Source organism: Lactuca virosa, chromosome 2, assembly GCF_052849685.1.
Source record: "Lactuca virosa cultivar CGN04683 chromosome 2, Lactuca_virosa_CGN04683_v6, whole genome shotgun sequence".
NCBI lineage: Eukaryota > Viridiplantae > Streptophyta > Magnoliopsida > Asterales > Asteraceae > Lactuca > Lactuca virosa.
Genome location: NC_136427.1, coordinates 246,575,471 through 246,592,709, shown reverse-complemented (window position 1 = coordinate 246,592,709; position 17,239 = coordinate 246,575,471). Strand labels below are relative to the sequence as shown.

The window sequence follows — 17,239 nt, the reverse complement described above, 5'->3', positions numbered from 1 at the left end:
TGATTCTTTATGTTAATATATTTTTCTCCTTCTGTCTCTGTTAACGTTGTTATTATACAATATGTTAAAAACTATTGATTTTCTTAAGTAAAAACCATTGATTATTTTCACAATTTTGCAGAAAAATAAACTATATTGTTTATTTTTACTAAAAGGACGATTATGCGCTTTTGTGTATATGCAAAAGTATCTTCACAAAAACCTATTTACTATTTTCACTTTTTTGCAGGAAAAATAACGATATTGCTTCTTGTGCCATATCATAAAATATATTTAACAGGACTGGGCATTATCCTTTTCTGTTTATAATTCTTAATTTTTCTGTTTATGTGTTATGTAATAATAATAATAAAATATTCCACATATTTTTATTCACAGGACTAGACGATTATGCATATGTTGTGTATATGCAATTATGAGATATCATGTTTTCTACTTTTTAGTTTACATTATTTTTTGCAGGAAAAACAACTGATATTGTTTCTTTTTACTATAAAATGACGGATATGCCGTTTTAGTATATTTAATATATACTAATAAAAAATATTCGATTTTTTTTAACAAAATTGACCTAATAGGCCAACCTACTTTTGCATATGCATATGTTTGTATTATTTTACTTTTCAGTTTATGTGTTATAGAATAATAAAAAGTTAAACATTTTCAAAAAATAGTTATTAACATAACTGGACATTATCTTTTACTGTTTTTAATTCTTAATTTTTCTGTTTATGTGTTATATAATAATAAAAAAATATTGCAAGAAAAACAAAGATATTGTTTCTTTTTATTATAAAATGACGGATATGCCCTTTTAGTATATGTATATACTAATAAAAAATATTCGAACTTTTTTTTAACAAAATTGGCCTAATAGGTCAACCTACTTTTGCATATGCATACGTTTATCACAAAAATCATTCAGATTGCGTGTAACATTTTTGAAAAGTTGACTTCTTTTAACAAAATTGTTATTACAGCCTCTATCTGTTGTAATATTTTTTATTCACAGGACCGGACGATTATGCCCTTTGTGTATAAGGCAACCTACTTTTGCATATGCATATGTTTATCACAAAAACTCATGCCCTTTTCTGTTTTTAGTTCTTAATCTTTCAGCGTCTTACAAAAAATGGTTATCAAGTTTATGTTTTTGTACTTTTTTTTTTGTAGATAAGCATCAAATCTTACCTTGACAGCTGATGTGGATGTAACTAGGGATGACTTGACTTTCAAACTTCGTGTCATAAACCTTTGACATCAAATGTCTTTCTACAACCAGGGGCGGTCCTAGCTAGGTGCCCGGTGTGGCACCGACAACACCTAGCTTCCGTGCATGTAGTAGAAAAAATTTCGTTTTTTTTAAATTTTTACCTATTGTGCCACTACGTAAAAAAAATCGTGCAACTACTAAAAAAATTGTGCAACTACGTAAAAAAATATTGTCACTCTATCGGGAATTACCAAACAAAAAAATAATAATAACGAGCCCAATGTTTTAATCAATTATTGTCTAATAGTCCAATTGCCTAAAGCCCAAAATAAAACTTAATTGGATAAATTAGCAATTGGGCTAATTGCTTGTAAAAAAGATAGCCCAATCCTAATTAATTGAGTGTGTAATTGTTGATCGGTACAAGGAAAAAAAAACACGATTACACAGATATCGACTAGACGACTCACGACTACTCGACTTCCTGGCTCCTGCGTCCAAAATTCATTCGATGGGCGATGGCTACTGTCGACATTCATTGACTCGTGACCTCACAATCCTTGGACCTTGATCGATTTCATTTTTGTATCGATCACAATCCTTGATCGATTTCAACAATAGTCAATCACTCAATCTCTTGAAGCAAGTATCGATCAACTTCTCTCTTCTTTCAATTTCTACTGTTTTGGTTAACAAAATCCACTTCAAAACCCTACACTACAATGAAGCAAGTAAGTTTTACCAATTCATTTAGATATTTGAAATTGATATGTTTTTTTGAAGTTATTGATTGACTTGGGTGAAATTGATTTGTTTTGTTGAAGTTATATTCTTTGCTTAGGTTATATTGTTATGTTTTTTATTGAATTGATTGTTTGATTAGGTGAAATTGATATGTTTTATTGAATTTATTGTTTGATTAGGTGAAAGCAACTTGTTTTATTGAAGTCATTGTTTGATTAGGTGTAATTGTTATGTTTTTATTGAATTTATTGTTTGATTAGGTGAAAGCAACTTGTTTTTATTGAAGTTATTGTTTGATTAGGTGTAATTGTTATGTTTTTATAGGTTAAACTAAGTGGTTTTTTTACCAAAAGACAAAGACCTAATCCTAATGAAAGTGGTGAAGAATGTTCACAAATACCAATGGTTTGAAAGCTTTGATATTACAAGAGAATGACACGCCTTTTTATGTACATTGCTTTGCACACCAACTTCAACTAGTAGTTGTGGCTGTAGCAAAGAAGCATCATGGTGTTAGTGACTTTTTTGAGCAAATTTCGTTGGTGGTTAATGTTGTTTGTGCCTCGTGTAAAAGAAAAGACTCACTACGAGAGCAAGCAAGAGAAAGGGTGCAAAAAGGCTTGTGTAGTGGTGAACTTGAAACCGGAAGAGGGTTAAATCAAGAGACTACACTTGTTCGAGCGGGAGAAACAAGATGGGGTTCACATTTCAACACACTCACAAGTTTGATGAAGTTGTTTGCGGATGTTCTTGTAGTTTTAGATTTTGTGAAAGAGGAGGGAGGGTCATTGGCAAACTGTCAACAAGCATCTGGAATCTTAGCATATTTTAAATCATATGAGTTCGTGTTTTACTTACATATGATGTATGACATTTTACACCTCACGGGTACATTGTCAAAGCAACTTCAAAGAAAAGATCTAGACATTTTGGAAGCGGCTTAGATGGTTAGAGGGACAATGGAGGCATTGCAATCTTTTAGAAACATAGGGTTTGCTAGCATTTTGCCAAAAGTATCCTCTTTTTGTTAAACACACGAAATTGATACTTTAGATATGGAAGAGTTGTATATTGGTGCGAGAAACCGTAGGACTACAAAGACTAATAGGTTTCATTTTGAGGTTGAAATCTTCAACACGGTGGTAGATATGCAACTTACAGAATATCGGGATCGATTTAGTGAAACAAGCACCCAATTACTAGAATACATGGGTGCTTTGAGCCATTGTGATTCATTTGCACAATTTGACAAATCAAAGTTATTGAAGTTGGGTAAGTTATACAAGTATGACTTTGATGATTCAGATATGATAGACCTCGAAGGACAACTTGAGATATTTTATCACTCTTGCATCAAAGATGAGCGCTTCACTAGTTTGAAAGGAATTTCCGACCTTTCTCGTTTGATGGTTAGTACGGGGAAGCATCGGTCTTATCCTTTGGTTTATAAGCTTTTAAAGTTGGCTTTGATATTACCCATAGCGACCGCAAGTGTAGAAAAATATTTTTCAAAGATGAAGCTCTTGAAGACCGACTTGCGTAACAAAATTGGCAATGAATTTTTGAACGACGCATTGCTTTGTAATCTCGAGACGGAAGCACTTGCGAAAGTTGAGAATGAAAAAGTAATGGAGCGGTTTCAAAAGATGTCTGCACGAAAAGGACAAATTTAAATTATAATAGATCTATGTTATATCATGTTTAACCAGAAAAAAAAAATTTGTATTAGATGTTTTATATTATGTTTGACCGGATTTTTTTTTAATGTTCTATATTATGTTTGACCGAAAAAAAAAATTTGTGCAACCTCTACTACTAATTCCTGCGTCCGCCCCTCTATCTACAACAAAGATGAAATTTGGTCAGTTGAGTTGATCTTAATGGATGAACATGCATCTTACAGAACATATAAAACTTTTAATTAGTAAAGATTTTATTATCATTTATCAGTTTTCAATAAATAAGTTACAATTTAATTAAAAAAAAAATTAAATTTCTCATCTGTGGTGCCTACAGGTTATAACCTAATATATATATATATATATATATATATATATATATATATATATATATATATATATATATATATATATATATATATATTATTGTGATATAGTTATCATTCCTCCATACTTATCTCTTTCCTTGTATTTAGGTTTTGTATATATCTATTATGTATTTTATTGTTTTCCCGTGAGGATATGTAATCTCGTGTGTATATATACAACCCTTGAGAGGCATAATAAAAAACAAGATTCTGCAATCACGGTTGTTTTTATGGTATCAGAGCAAGTGATCTCGATCAAAACAGAGTATTCCCCCAGATCTGTTAACAATCTCGTCACTCAACCTTCATCATGACAGGGGATCCAAAATCATCAACGACAAAGGTAACTGCAGTAGATCCAACATCTCCTTTCTATCTACATCCTTCCGATCATCCAGGTTTGTCAATATGCCCTGTGATCTTAAAGGGTGATAATTACCAAGAATGGAGCACAACCATGAAGAACGCCTTCCGAGCCAAGCACAAGATGGGTTTTCTTGATGGCCGTATCACCAAACATGATGATGCATCGGCCGAAATTGATGATTGGTACAGTGTTAACTCGATGCTTATCGGATGGGTTGTCCAATCAATCGATCTCAGTTTACGTTCGTCTATTACTTATACTGAAACTGTACGTGAGCTGTGGAACGATTTGCTTCAACGATTCTCGGTCGGTAACGGACCACGAATCTTGCAAATAAGGTCTGATATCTCTCGTTGTCGTCAAAGTGGTCAATCGGTTGCAGCCTATTATGGAAACTTGAAGAAACTCTGGGATGAACTTGCTACATATGTCCCACCAAAAACCTGCACTTGTGGCAAATGTTCATGTGACTTGAGGAAACACATTACCCAGGAACGCGAAGAAGAATGACTGCATCAATTTCTCTTAGGTCTCGAGGATGATACGTTTGGAACATTGCGTTCTAATGTGATGGCTCAAGACCCACATCCGCCTCTTAATCGTGTCTATGCCCTCTCTATTCAAGAGGAACATCATCAAACCCTTATCAAAGATCGTGATCTTAATAAAACTGATGTTATGGCTTTTTCTGTGCAATTTGGTGGACAGGTAGCCCGACAACAAACATCCTCTCGTCCAAAATGCAACCACTGTGGACGGCTAGGTCATGATATTACTAAATGTTACAAACTTCATGGCTTCCCAGAAGGGTGGGTACCATGAACAAGTGGTCGTGGTTCTTTCACACCGCAAGTAGCCGGACGCGGGCGTGGACGTGGGTCATCAGGTGTTGCTAATGCTGTCCAACACACTTCTGTGAGTCCTTCAATATCTATTACTGATCAAGACAAGGCTGCATTTGGTAATACTCTTACATCTGATCTGTGGAATTCGGTATTGCAAATGTTTCAAACTATTGCTACACAATCAGGCTCCAATGGAAAAGAACCTGGTAAGAATTTGTCTTGGGTTTTGGACACAGGCGCGTCCTATCACATGACAGGAAATCACACTCTTTTACACAATTTGGTCTCTATACCTCCAGTTTCTGTCAAACTACCTGACAGTCGCTTTGTTATCGCTCATCAAGAAGGCTCTTTAGTGATTTCACCATTAGCTAAAATTAACCATGTTTTATACATTCCAACTCTGGATTGTAATTTAATCTCTTCTGCTCAGTTAGCTTCTGATGCAAATTGTCTTGGCATGCTTACTAAAAGACTATGTGTTATTCAGGAACCCATTTCGAGGACGGTGGTTGGTGTGGGTGAGCAACGGGGTGGAGTCTACTGGCTTGGCATGATTGGAGATACTGGTCAAGTTTGTCATACTTCAGCTTCATCTACATCTGCTCTTATTTGGCACCAACGACTTGGACATCCTTCGCCAGCTGTGTTAACATCCTTGTCTTTTTATCCTAGTTCTAGTAATAAGTCATATAGTCATGAACCATGTGATGTTTGCTTCAAAGCAAAACAAACTCGCTCTCATTTTCCTATAAGTCAAAATAAAGCTACTTCATTGTTTCAATTAATACATTGCGATGTTTAGGGGCCTTACAGTGTTCCTTCCACTACAGGAGCATCTTATTTTTTGACTATTCTTGATGATTAATCTCGTGCAACCAGGGTTTACTTAATGACATCAAAAAGCGATGTTGCTACAATAATCAAACAATTTTGTGTTATGGTCAGTACACAATTTCATAAGAAAGTTCAACGTCTTCGTTCTGACAACGGAAGAGAATTCTCATGCCTGCATAGTTTTCTTTCTGATCAAGGCATATTGTTTGAAACCTCTTGTGTATACACGCCACAACAAAACGGTCGCGTTGAACGCAAACACCGTCATCTTCTTAATGTGGCGCGTGCTTTACGATTTCAAGCATTTCTTCCGATTAAATTTTGGGGTGAATGTGTTCTTACTGCCTGTTATTTGATCAATAGAACCCCTACACCGCTTCTAAATAACAAAACCCCGTATCAATATTTATATGGTCATGAGCCGTCCTATCAACATCTCAAGGTGTTTGGATGTCTTTGCTTTGCATCCAAGTTACCTAGATCGAAAGACAAATTTGATGCTCGTGGACTAAAATGCATCTTTCTAGGATTCCCACCTGGAAAACGTGGTTGGAGGGTGTATGATATTGCATCTGGTAATATTTTTATATCTCGCGATGTGGTTTTTTTCGAGGACAAATTCCCGTCTAACGACGCGACACCTACCTTGTCATCCGCTGCCCAACCTGATCTCTTGCCTCCAACCGCTTATGAGGATGTGCCAACCCCCTCAACTTCGCCTCCTGTTTCAAAAAACTCACCTACCCAAAATTCTTTACCTCCCGTTACTGAGGATAGGGGAGCTCTCTAGATGCACCAGAAGCACGTCGAGGTACACGTACTCGGCAACCATCTGTTATACTTCGTGACTATGTTTGTAACACTATGCAAGCCAGCTCTACCCCATGTCATCTCACATCCACACCGCCCTCAGGTAAACCTTATCCTATTGCAGCTTATGTCTCAAATTCTAAATTTTCTAACACACATGTCAAGTATTTAGCATCTGTAACTAGAGGGCATGAACCCCGGTCCTTCTCAGAGGCTATTAAATCAACTGAATGGCGGGATGCGATTAATGACGAGCTCACAGCCCTTGGACGAAACAATACTTGGGTCTTTACTACTCTTCCTGCTGATAAACGTGCTATTGGGTGTAAATCGGTTTACCGTATCAAATACAAATCGAATGGAGACATAGAGCGCTACAAGGCTCGTCTGGTTGTCCTCGGCAATAAACAACTCGCTGGTATTGATTTCACAGAGACCTTCGCTCCTGTTGCGAAAATGGTGTCAGTTCGTGTTTTTCTTTCGGTAGCTGCCATTAAAGGTTGGGAATTACATCAAATGGACGTTCATAATGCTTTTCTCCATGACGACTTGGAGGAAGATGTATATATGACACCTCCCGCTGGGTATACTAATGCATCGGCCGGAATGGTTTGCAAACTTCAAAAGTCTTTATATGGACTTCGTTAGGCTCCTCGCAACTGGTTCTCTAAACTAGCAGCTGCACTTCGTATTTTTGGTTTTCAACAAAGCAAAGCTGATTATTCTCTATTTTCTCTCTCTCGACATGGCAATATTTTGCATGTTCTTGTCTATGTTGATAATTTGATTATCGCAGGGAACAATTCATCAGCCATTTCAGCCTTCAAGTCATATTTAAGCAAGTGCTTTCACATGAAGGACCTAGGAATTCTCAAATATTTTCTCGGTCTTGAAATTTCTCGGAACTCATCTGACATCTTCCTTTCGCAGCGGAAATATGCTCTAGAAATCATTGCCAAGACTGGTCTTCTTGGATCTAAACCTTGTGATTCTCCTATGGAACACAACCATCGTCTAGCACTAGCAAATGGCGATGATTATGAACGACCTGATAGTTATCGCCGATTAATTGGTCGTCTTATTTATTTAACCATAACTCGACCTGAGCTCAGCTTTGTTGTACACACATTATCACAATTCATGCAACAACCCAAAACTGAACATTGGTTTGCTGCTCTTCGTGTTGTTCGATATTTGAAAGGCCATCCAGGTCAAGGACTTCATCTTTCAAGTGATAGTTCATTGCGTCTATATGCTTATTGTGACTCTGACTGGGATGCGTGTCCTCTTACTCGTCGTTCTGTTACTGGTTATTTCATTACACTAGGTCAATCTCCTATCTCTTGGAAAACGAAAAAGCAAGCAACTGTCTCCCGTTCTTCTGCCGAAGCCGAATATCGATCGATGGCAGCCACATGTTGTGAAATACTTTGGCTAAAAGCATTACTTAAATCTCTCGGTGTTTCTCATTCTGCCCCCGTTCGTCTTTACTGTGATAACACAGCAGCCTTACACATTGCTGCTAATCCCGTGTTCCATGAACGCACAAAACACATAGAGATTGACTGTCATTTTATCCGTGATCTGATTATCGCAGGCAAAGTTGTTACTGCTCATGTTTCCTCAACTCAACAACCAGCAGACATCTTCACCAAAGCTCTCGTTACACCACAGTTCTGTCATCTTTTATCTAAGTTGGGCATTCTCGATCCCCATGCTCCAACTTGAGGGGGAGTATTGTGATATAGTTATCATTCCTCCATACTTATCGCTTTCCTTGTATTTAGGTTTTGTATATATCTATTATGTATTTTATTGTTTTCCCGTGAGGATATGTAATCTCGTGTGTATATATACAACCCTTGAGAGGCATAATAAAGAACAAGATTCTGCAATCACAGTTGTTTATATATATATATATATATATATATATATATATATATATATATATATATTGTAGTAAATAATTGAATGACAACATTTTCTAATGTCAAATGTGTAAGAGTTATTTTCAACTCTTATGACAAATATGTCAAATATGTGTAAGAACTCATTAATTATGTCTAGTGATTTAACTAGTATAAATAGCACCATCACTGTAACATCCCGAAAAATACCAGCTAAAAATTTCATTTTTAAATTAGGTTAATACATAAAAACATCGTTACAAAACTTTCATAATATTAATTTATGTCTGAAAACCGGTAACATCATAGTTAAATATTCAGAGTACATCCCAGAAAATCCATAGTGCGGAAACAAGAGTGTGTGTGATATGCCGCTACCGCGCCAGCTCCTTTTCCCTAGCTGAAGAGATACCTGAAAACAAAACTATAAAACCTAAGCACAAAGCTTAGTGAGTTCCCCCATAATGTCACATACCATACAATCATATAACGAGTAACTAAGGGATACGGGTCTCGCCCACACCCATAGAGATACGGGCCTCGCCCACACTTTACTTTCTGAGAGGTACGGGCCTCGCCCACACTCTGCTATCCATGGAGATACGGGCCTCGCCCACACTCCGCTACTAAACCATAACATACAAGTATCACACAGACAACAAGTATAAGCAATTCTAGCATACTGGCATATAACACAATCAAACTCAGCTATGAGATACGGGCTCCGCCCACACTCTGATACTAACATATCGTCTATACGGGCCGGCCTTGGTGCCTTAGACCCGTCCCTACTGGAAGGAAACTCACCTCGAGAGTAGCTGCCGAAAACCTGCTCAGACTACGCCTGGCTGCCGCACCGGTAATCCCTCCGGCTATAAATCCGTGAACATGGATTAGGTACTCATAAATACCCCTAAGGTCAAATGACCGGTCAAAGTCAACTCCTTGGTCAAAGTCAACCTTCTGATTGACTGGACTCGCCGAGTCCATATGACGACTCGCCGAGTCCTTCTATGTCTAGCCCGACTCTGCCTCATCGGGTCCCTGTTCCCACTCACTGAGTCAGCCTGACTCGCTAGACGGGGACAACTAACAAACCCGCGACTGGACTCGCCGAGTCCAAGGGGGTGACTCGCCGACTCCGACGAACAGATCCCACAATTCGCTCCAATCTTCCATCAGAACATCAACCTTGGAGATTTGGAGATTCTGGGACTATAGTTACACGTTAAATTGCTAATTCCACGTGCGACTACGGAGGGTTGGACCTTCTACACTTAAACCCTTCTTATCCTAGTGACAGTTCATATGACTCGCCGAGTTGGAAGAACAACTCGTCGAGTTCAAGGCTATAATCAAGGGACTCGCCGAGTTTGGAGAACGACTCGCCGAGTACCAGACAATCTTCATAGGACTCGCCGAGTTGTTTATCCAACTCGCCGAGTCTAAGGCCATCTTCATGGAACTCGCCGAGTGCACTTTGGCACTCGCCGAGTACCCTTCGACTCTTCACCCATTCTGGCCAAATTTGAGACATGCAACTGATCCAACTCATGGGTCTCAGTTCCTAGGGTCTGGTTATCACATATACACACGAAATCTGGGGGTTTTAAGGCTTGAAGATCAACCATTGGGGACAAAACGAACCTAAGAGCTAATGAGCAAAGTGAGGGATTTATTACCTGATTTGATGCCTTCCCCAGAGTAGATTTCGGATCTACCTTCAGTTCTGGAACACTCCAACCTCCTCCTCCTTCTTCTAAGCTCCAAAACCTTCTTCGGAAGATCAAAATCACTCAAGAACACTAAAGGAGCTAGAGTTGTTCTCTACTGCTCTCTGGGAGGAAAATGGGATGAAATGGGTGTTTTAGAATGGGTAAAATAGGGTGAAATATCTGAAAATAGAGTTTCATCCAGACAGGTGGACTCGCCGAGTCTATGCATCGACTCGCCGAGTTCACCGCTCAAATCCCATGTCCACCCTGCTGCTACTCGGCGAGTCGGGACGCAGACTCGCCGAGTTCGTGGCAAAATTAAAATAGCAACTTAAATAAAATCATACCATGAACCCGGTGTTACAATCACATATGTAAAAGACACACCAATTTGAATACTTTATATAAGTTATCAAATTCTCTCCAAATCTCCTTTCTTCTTTCTTAAAGGTTCTTAGTTTAGTTTTACTAATCTTGTTTTAATTACATCAAATTTATAACACGTTATCAGCACGAAAGCTCAAATCAAGGTTATTTAACAAGTGGAAATCACATCTATCTTAATCAAGGTATGTATTACTAAGTAAAAACATTATTAATTATAATAACCTTCATCATATTAAAATAATAATAATACTAATGAATTAATAAAACTTATACATTATGGACATTATGGACATTATGGACTACTAACGATTTTTATTTCTTATACTAACATTTCTTTATGTATTCTAATTTTTATGCATACTAACATTTACATTATGCAACTAACTTTTATTTATGCATACTAACATTTAAATTATGCAACTAGTCTTCATTTATATATACTAACATTTATTTATAAGTGTCAATGTTTATTCATATTTTTCAAAATTTTATAAACATTTACTAATATTTATTTATGTTTCTAATTACTAAATTATACCTAGTAAAATTATGTATTAATTATAAGTCTTATTAAATGACTTATAAAATACATATACATATATGCACAACGGATATATATATATATATATATATATATATGCAACGGTTATAAACAGCAAAAACAACGGCTATATTTTTTACTATAAATAAACACCTTTACCCTGCTTATTTTACCCACAACAAATATTTCTCTCTTCTATCAAACAAATCAATTTCAAAAAATCAAGCTTTAAGATGATTCATCCGTTTGTTATAATCATGACTATAATAGTCATATTACTTTTCATCCCAATTCTTAACGTCGAAGATAATATGGAATTTCAACTACTTTTAGGCTTGTATGCAATGTTAGCTTTACCGCTTCTTTTTTGTGTAATATTTATTGAAATAAATGGATTTTAACTTTTATTTTGTCTAAAATTACAATATGTCCAACATTCCAAAGCTCGAGTTTGCAGCACTTGAAGTTAGTGGGAAAAATTATGTGCCATGGATGATAGATGTAAAAATGCATCTTGAGTCCATGGGAATCTCAAATGCTATAAATGAATTTAATAATTGCTTGGCACAAGACAAAGCAAGAGCACAAGTTTTCCTTCGTAAGCATATTGATGAAATGTTGAGATTTGAATATCTTGATGTTACTGATCCAAGTATTCTCTGGAATCTTTTAAAAGAAAGATTTGATCATCAAAAGGAAGTTATACTTCCAAATGCTAGAGATGAATGGAGAACACTGAGGTTTCAAGACTTCAAGAAAGTAAATGAATACAACTCAGCTTTGTTCAGAATATGTTCACAACTCAAGTATTGTGGACAAGAAGTTACTAATGAAGATATGTTGGAGAAAACTTACTCCAAATTTCATGCAACAAACATTACCTTGATGCAACAATATCGGATGCAAAAGTTCACAAGATATTCTGAACTAAATGCATGTCTGTTTGTTGCAGAGCAAAACAATGAGCTCTTGATGAAAAACCATGAATATCGTCCAACGGGATCAGTAGCACTTCCTGAAGCAAATGCTACAAATATTGATGGTCATCGGAACAATACACGTGGACGAGGGCGTGGTCGTGGTCGAGGACGAGGCCGTGACTATTTTAATCGAAATCAAAGCCATAATCAGAACCATAATTTTGGTCGTGGACAAGGTAATAATCGTGGTCGTGGCCAGAAAAAGAATAATTACCAATCTTCACAAAGAAACAATGTCCATACACAAGATAAGACCAAAGTAGCAAGGCATGATACTGGGACATCACAAAAATCTGATGGTTCATGTTATAGATGTGGTAGCACAGGCCATTGGTCAAGGACCTGTCGCACACATGCACATCTTTGTCAACTTTATCAAGAGTCCATTAAAGGAAAAGGAAAAGAAGCAAACCTCGTTGATAATGTTGAATTCACTCCGCTAACTTTTGATGAATTCTGCAATGAGATGGAAGACATAAACTAAAATTTTCTATTATTGTTCTAATAAACTTGTTTTTCCTTTATTTGTTTTTCATGTAATGTCTTTCCTACAATAAATGAACTTTCTTTATAATAATTATTATGATTATGTTTATTCGCTTATTATTTTTTTTATATGTGAAGTTTAATATGAGTCCAACTGGAGCACAACACCAAGAAAAGGTTGGGGATCTTTGTATAGCAGATAGTGGTAGTACGCATACTATTCTGAAATCAAAGAAATATTTTTCAAAATTAGTACCAACAAAATCGGTCATACATACAATATCAGGTCCTGCAGACTTGATAGAGGGAACTGGGAAAACCCATTTTATATTACCAAATGGTACAAGTTTTTCTGTAGAAAATGCCTTATTTTCTCCAAAGTCTAATAGAAACTTACTAAGTTTCAATGACATATATTTCAAAGCATATGACACAAAAACTGTTACCATTGAAAATAAGAAATATATGTATATTATAGACAAAAACCATGTGCTTGAAAAACTACCAACACTTGATTCCGATTTGCATTATACATATATACATATGATTGAATCAAATATGGTAATCAAAGGAAAACATTGTGATCCTGGGACATTCAATTTATGGCATGATAGGTTAGGCCATCCAGGATTAACAATGATGCGAAGGATAATTGAAAATGCGCATGGGCATCCATTGAAAGACCAAAAGTTCCCTCAATCCAACAACATAAAACCATGTGCATCTTGTTCCCTTGGAAAGTTAATTATAAAACATTCTCCAATGAAAGTTGAAAGGGAGTCACCTAGATTTCTAGAAAGAATTCAAGGTGATATATGTGGACCGATTCACCCACCATCCGGACCATTTAGATACTTTATGGTCTTAATAGATGCATCCAGCAAATGGTCTCATGTTTGCCTATTATCAACTCGTAATATGACATTTGCAAAGTTTCTTGCCCAAATTATTAAACTAATGGCACATTTCCCTGATTATACTATCAAAAGAGTGAGACTTGATAATGCTGGTGAATTTACTTCACAAGCATTTAATGACTATTGTATGTCTGTAGGAATTGTTGTTGAGCATCCAGTTGCTCATGTACACACACAAAATGGTTTAGCTGAATCGTTGATTAAACGTCTCCAGCTAATAGCTAGACCATTGATAATGAGGACCAAACTTCCTGTGTATGTTTGGGGTCATGCAATCTTACATGCTGGATCATTGATACGTATGAGACCAAGTTCATATCATGTATATTCTCCTTTACAACTTGCTTTTGGTCAAGAGCCAAATATATCCCATTTGAGAATTTTTGGGTGTGCAGTATATGTCCCTGTTGCACCACCTCAACAGACAAAAATGGGTCCTCAAAGAAGGTTGGGAATATATGTTGGTTATGAGTCAGTCTCTATTATAAGATATCTTGAACCATTAACAGGTGATGTTTTTACAGCGCGCCTAGCAGATTGCCAATTTGATGAGGCAAAGTTCCCATCATTAGGGGGAGAAAAGAAGATTCTGGAAAAGGATGTGTCATGGCATGAGCCTTCTTTATCATATCTTGACCCCTGCACAAAGCAATGTGACATGGAAGTTCAAAAGATAATGCATTTCCAAGAAATGGCAAATCAATTGCCTGATGCATTTACTGACACAAAAAGGGTGACTAAATCATATATACCAGCTATCAATGTTCCAGCTCGAATTGAAATTCCACAGGGACAATCTGATGATAAAATCACTCAAGAGTCTAAAACACGCCTGAAGCGTGGAAGGCCATTTGGTTCTAAGGATAAGAACCCACGAAAAAGAAGAGGATCAGAAAATGCACTGGATCATGAGGAAAGTGTTCCTGTAGAGACACAAATTATTCAAATTCCCCCAGGAAAAGAGGATGATGCACAAAATCATGGTCAAACAAATAGAATACGTGACCACAATGAAACTGGCAATATAAGTGTAATATTTTCTTATTCAGTTGCATGTGATATTATGAATGATGATCCCGAACCACAATCTGTCATTGAATGTCAAAAAAGAAATGATTGGGCTAAATGGAAGGAAGCTATGCAAGTTGAGTTAAATTCTCTTAACAAGAGAAAGGTTTTTGGGACCATTATCCTCACACCTGGAGTTGTTAAACCATTAGGGTATAGATGGATCTTCGTACGAAAAAGAAATGAGAAAGACGAAATTGTAAGATACAAGGCTAGGCTTGTTGCTCAAGGTTTCTCTCAAAGACCTGGAATTGATTATGAGGAAACTTATTCACCTGTAATGGATGCAACTACCTTTAGATATTTAATCAGCTTGGCAGTCTCTAAAAATTTAGAGATGCGTCTTATGGATGTTGTTACAGCTTACTTGTATGGATCACTTGATAGTGACATCTATATGAAAATCCCTGAAGGATTTAAAATGCCTGAAGCAGTAAGTGCAAAACCCAAAGAAATGTACTCTATAAAATTACAAAGATCTTTGTATGGGTTAAAGCAATCTGGACGCATGTGGTACAATCGTTTAAGCGATTATTTGACAATCAAAGGTTATAAAAATAACACTATTTGTCCATGTGTATTTATTAAGAAAACAACATCTGGGTATGTGATCATAGCAGTCTATGTTGATGATCTAAACATCATTGGAACGAATAAACAAATCCTTGAAGTGATTGAACTTTTAAAGAAAGAATTTGAAATGAAAGATCTTGGAAAAACGAAATATTGCCTTGGTTTACAGATTGAGCATATGCCTAACGGAATACTTGTGCATCAATCAAATTACACAGAAAGAGTCTTGAGACGTTTCAATATGGACAATGCCAATCCTTTAAGCACTCCAATGGTTGTTAGGTCATTAAATATTGACAAGGATCCATTTCGTCCATGCGAAGAAAATGAAGAAGTCCTTGGTCCAGAAGTACCATACCTTAATGCAATTGGAGCTCTTATGTATCTTACCAATTGTACTAGACCTGACATTTCTTTCGCTGTAAACTTGCTAGCAAGATTTAGTTCATCCCCAACAAAAAGACATTGGAATGGAATCAAACATATTTTTCGATACCTTCGAGGAACTAGTGATTTAGGGTTATTTTATCCTAACAATTCAAAAGAAAGCTTGATTGGTTATGCAGATGCAGGTTATTTGTCTGATCCTCATAAAGCTAGATCTCAAAATGGATACGTATTTATGAATGGAGGTACCGCAATTTCCTGGCGTTCTCAAAAGCAAACACTTGTTGTCACATCCTCAAATCATGCTGAAGTAATTGCACTAAATGAAGCTAGTAGAGAATGTACATGGTTGAGATCAATGACACAACTAGTTTTAACTTCATGTGGACTTGAAATAGATATAGGTCCAACTTTAATATATGAAGATAACTCAGCATGTGTCACTCAAATGAAAGAAGGATATATCAAGAGCGACAAGACAAAACATATACCTCCAAAGTTTTTTGAGTACACTCAAGAGCTTTTAAAGAACCATCAAGTTGAAATCAAATATGTTCAATCCAGTAACAATGCAGCAGACCTTTTTACGAAGGCACTTCCTACTGCAATATTCAGGAAACATGTCCATGGCATCGGAATGCGACATGTGCATAGAATATAATGTGACAGATGTCTAAATAAGGGAGAGTCAACTATACACTGCACTCTTTTTCCCTTCGCTAAAGTTTTTTCCCACTGGGTTTTCTTTAGCAAGGTTTTTAATGAGGCACTACTTCAAGGTTGAACTCTAATTTGAAATGATGTCATCCAAAGGGGAGTGTTGTAAATAATTGAATGACAACATTTCCTAATGTCAAATGTGTAAGAGTTATTTTCAACTCTTATGACAAATATGTCAAATATGTGTAAGAACTCATTAATTATGTCTAGTGATTTAACTAGTATAAATAGCATCATCACATATGTAAAAGACACACCAATTTGAATACTTTATATAAGTTATCAAATTCTCTCCAAATCTCCTTTCTTCTTTCTTAAAGGTTCTTAGTTTAGTTTTACTAATGTTGTTTTAATTACATCAAAAAAAATATATATATATATATATATATATATATATATATATATATATATATATATATATATATATAGACACACACTGTTGGGCTAAGAACCTTTGATAACAAAGCCTTAAATGGTTTGATAATCCAATCTTATAACTAAAACGTTAAAACGACATCACGTTTAGCATAAAAATAATATTAATTTTTCAAAGCCAATAAACTATTATAAATTTCATATTGCAATAACCAAATGAATTTTAAAAATATAGTTTTATTTATTTACTCTCACATAAAATACGGACATATTTAAATATAATTTTGGACATACATTAAAAAAAGTCTCCTAACTCTCAA

At 36.0% G+C, this 17,239-nt stretch overlaps 1 protein-coding gene and 1 long non-coding RNA gene across 2 annotated transcripts; both read left to right on the top strand.

The window, feature by feature from the left end:
• The first annotated feature begins 3,012 nt into the window (after positions 1-3,012).
• LOC145158378 (uncharacterized) lies at positions 3,013-3,630 on the top strand. Its single transcript, XM_079077286.1, has one exon. It carries the CDS (start codon positions 3,013-3,015, stop codon positions 3,628-3,630), a length of 618 nt encoding a protein of 205 aa, XP_078933412.1.
• A 468-nt stretch (positions 3,631-4,098) lies between these two features.
• On the top strand, positions 4,099-6,004 carry LOC145160693 (uncharacterized). The gene is made up of 2 exons (XR_013738201.1): positions 4,099-5,422; positions 5,707-6,004. It is a non-coding gene; the product is annotated as an uncharacterized LOC145160693 (long non-coding RNA).
• Positions 6,005-17,239: the final 11,235 nt, after the last annotated feature.

Coding starts and splice junctions, on each gene's coding strand:
- LOC145158378 (XM_079077286.1), top strand. CDS start 3,013: ATGGAAGAGTTGTATATTGGTGCGAGAAACCGTAGGACTACAAAGACT.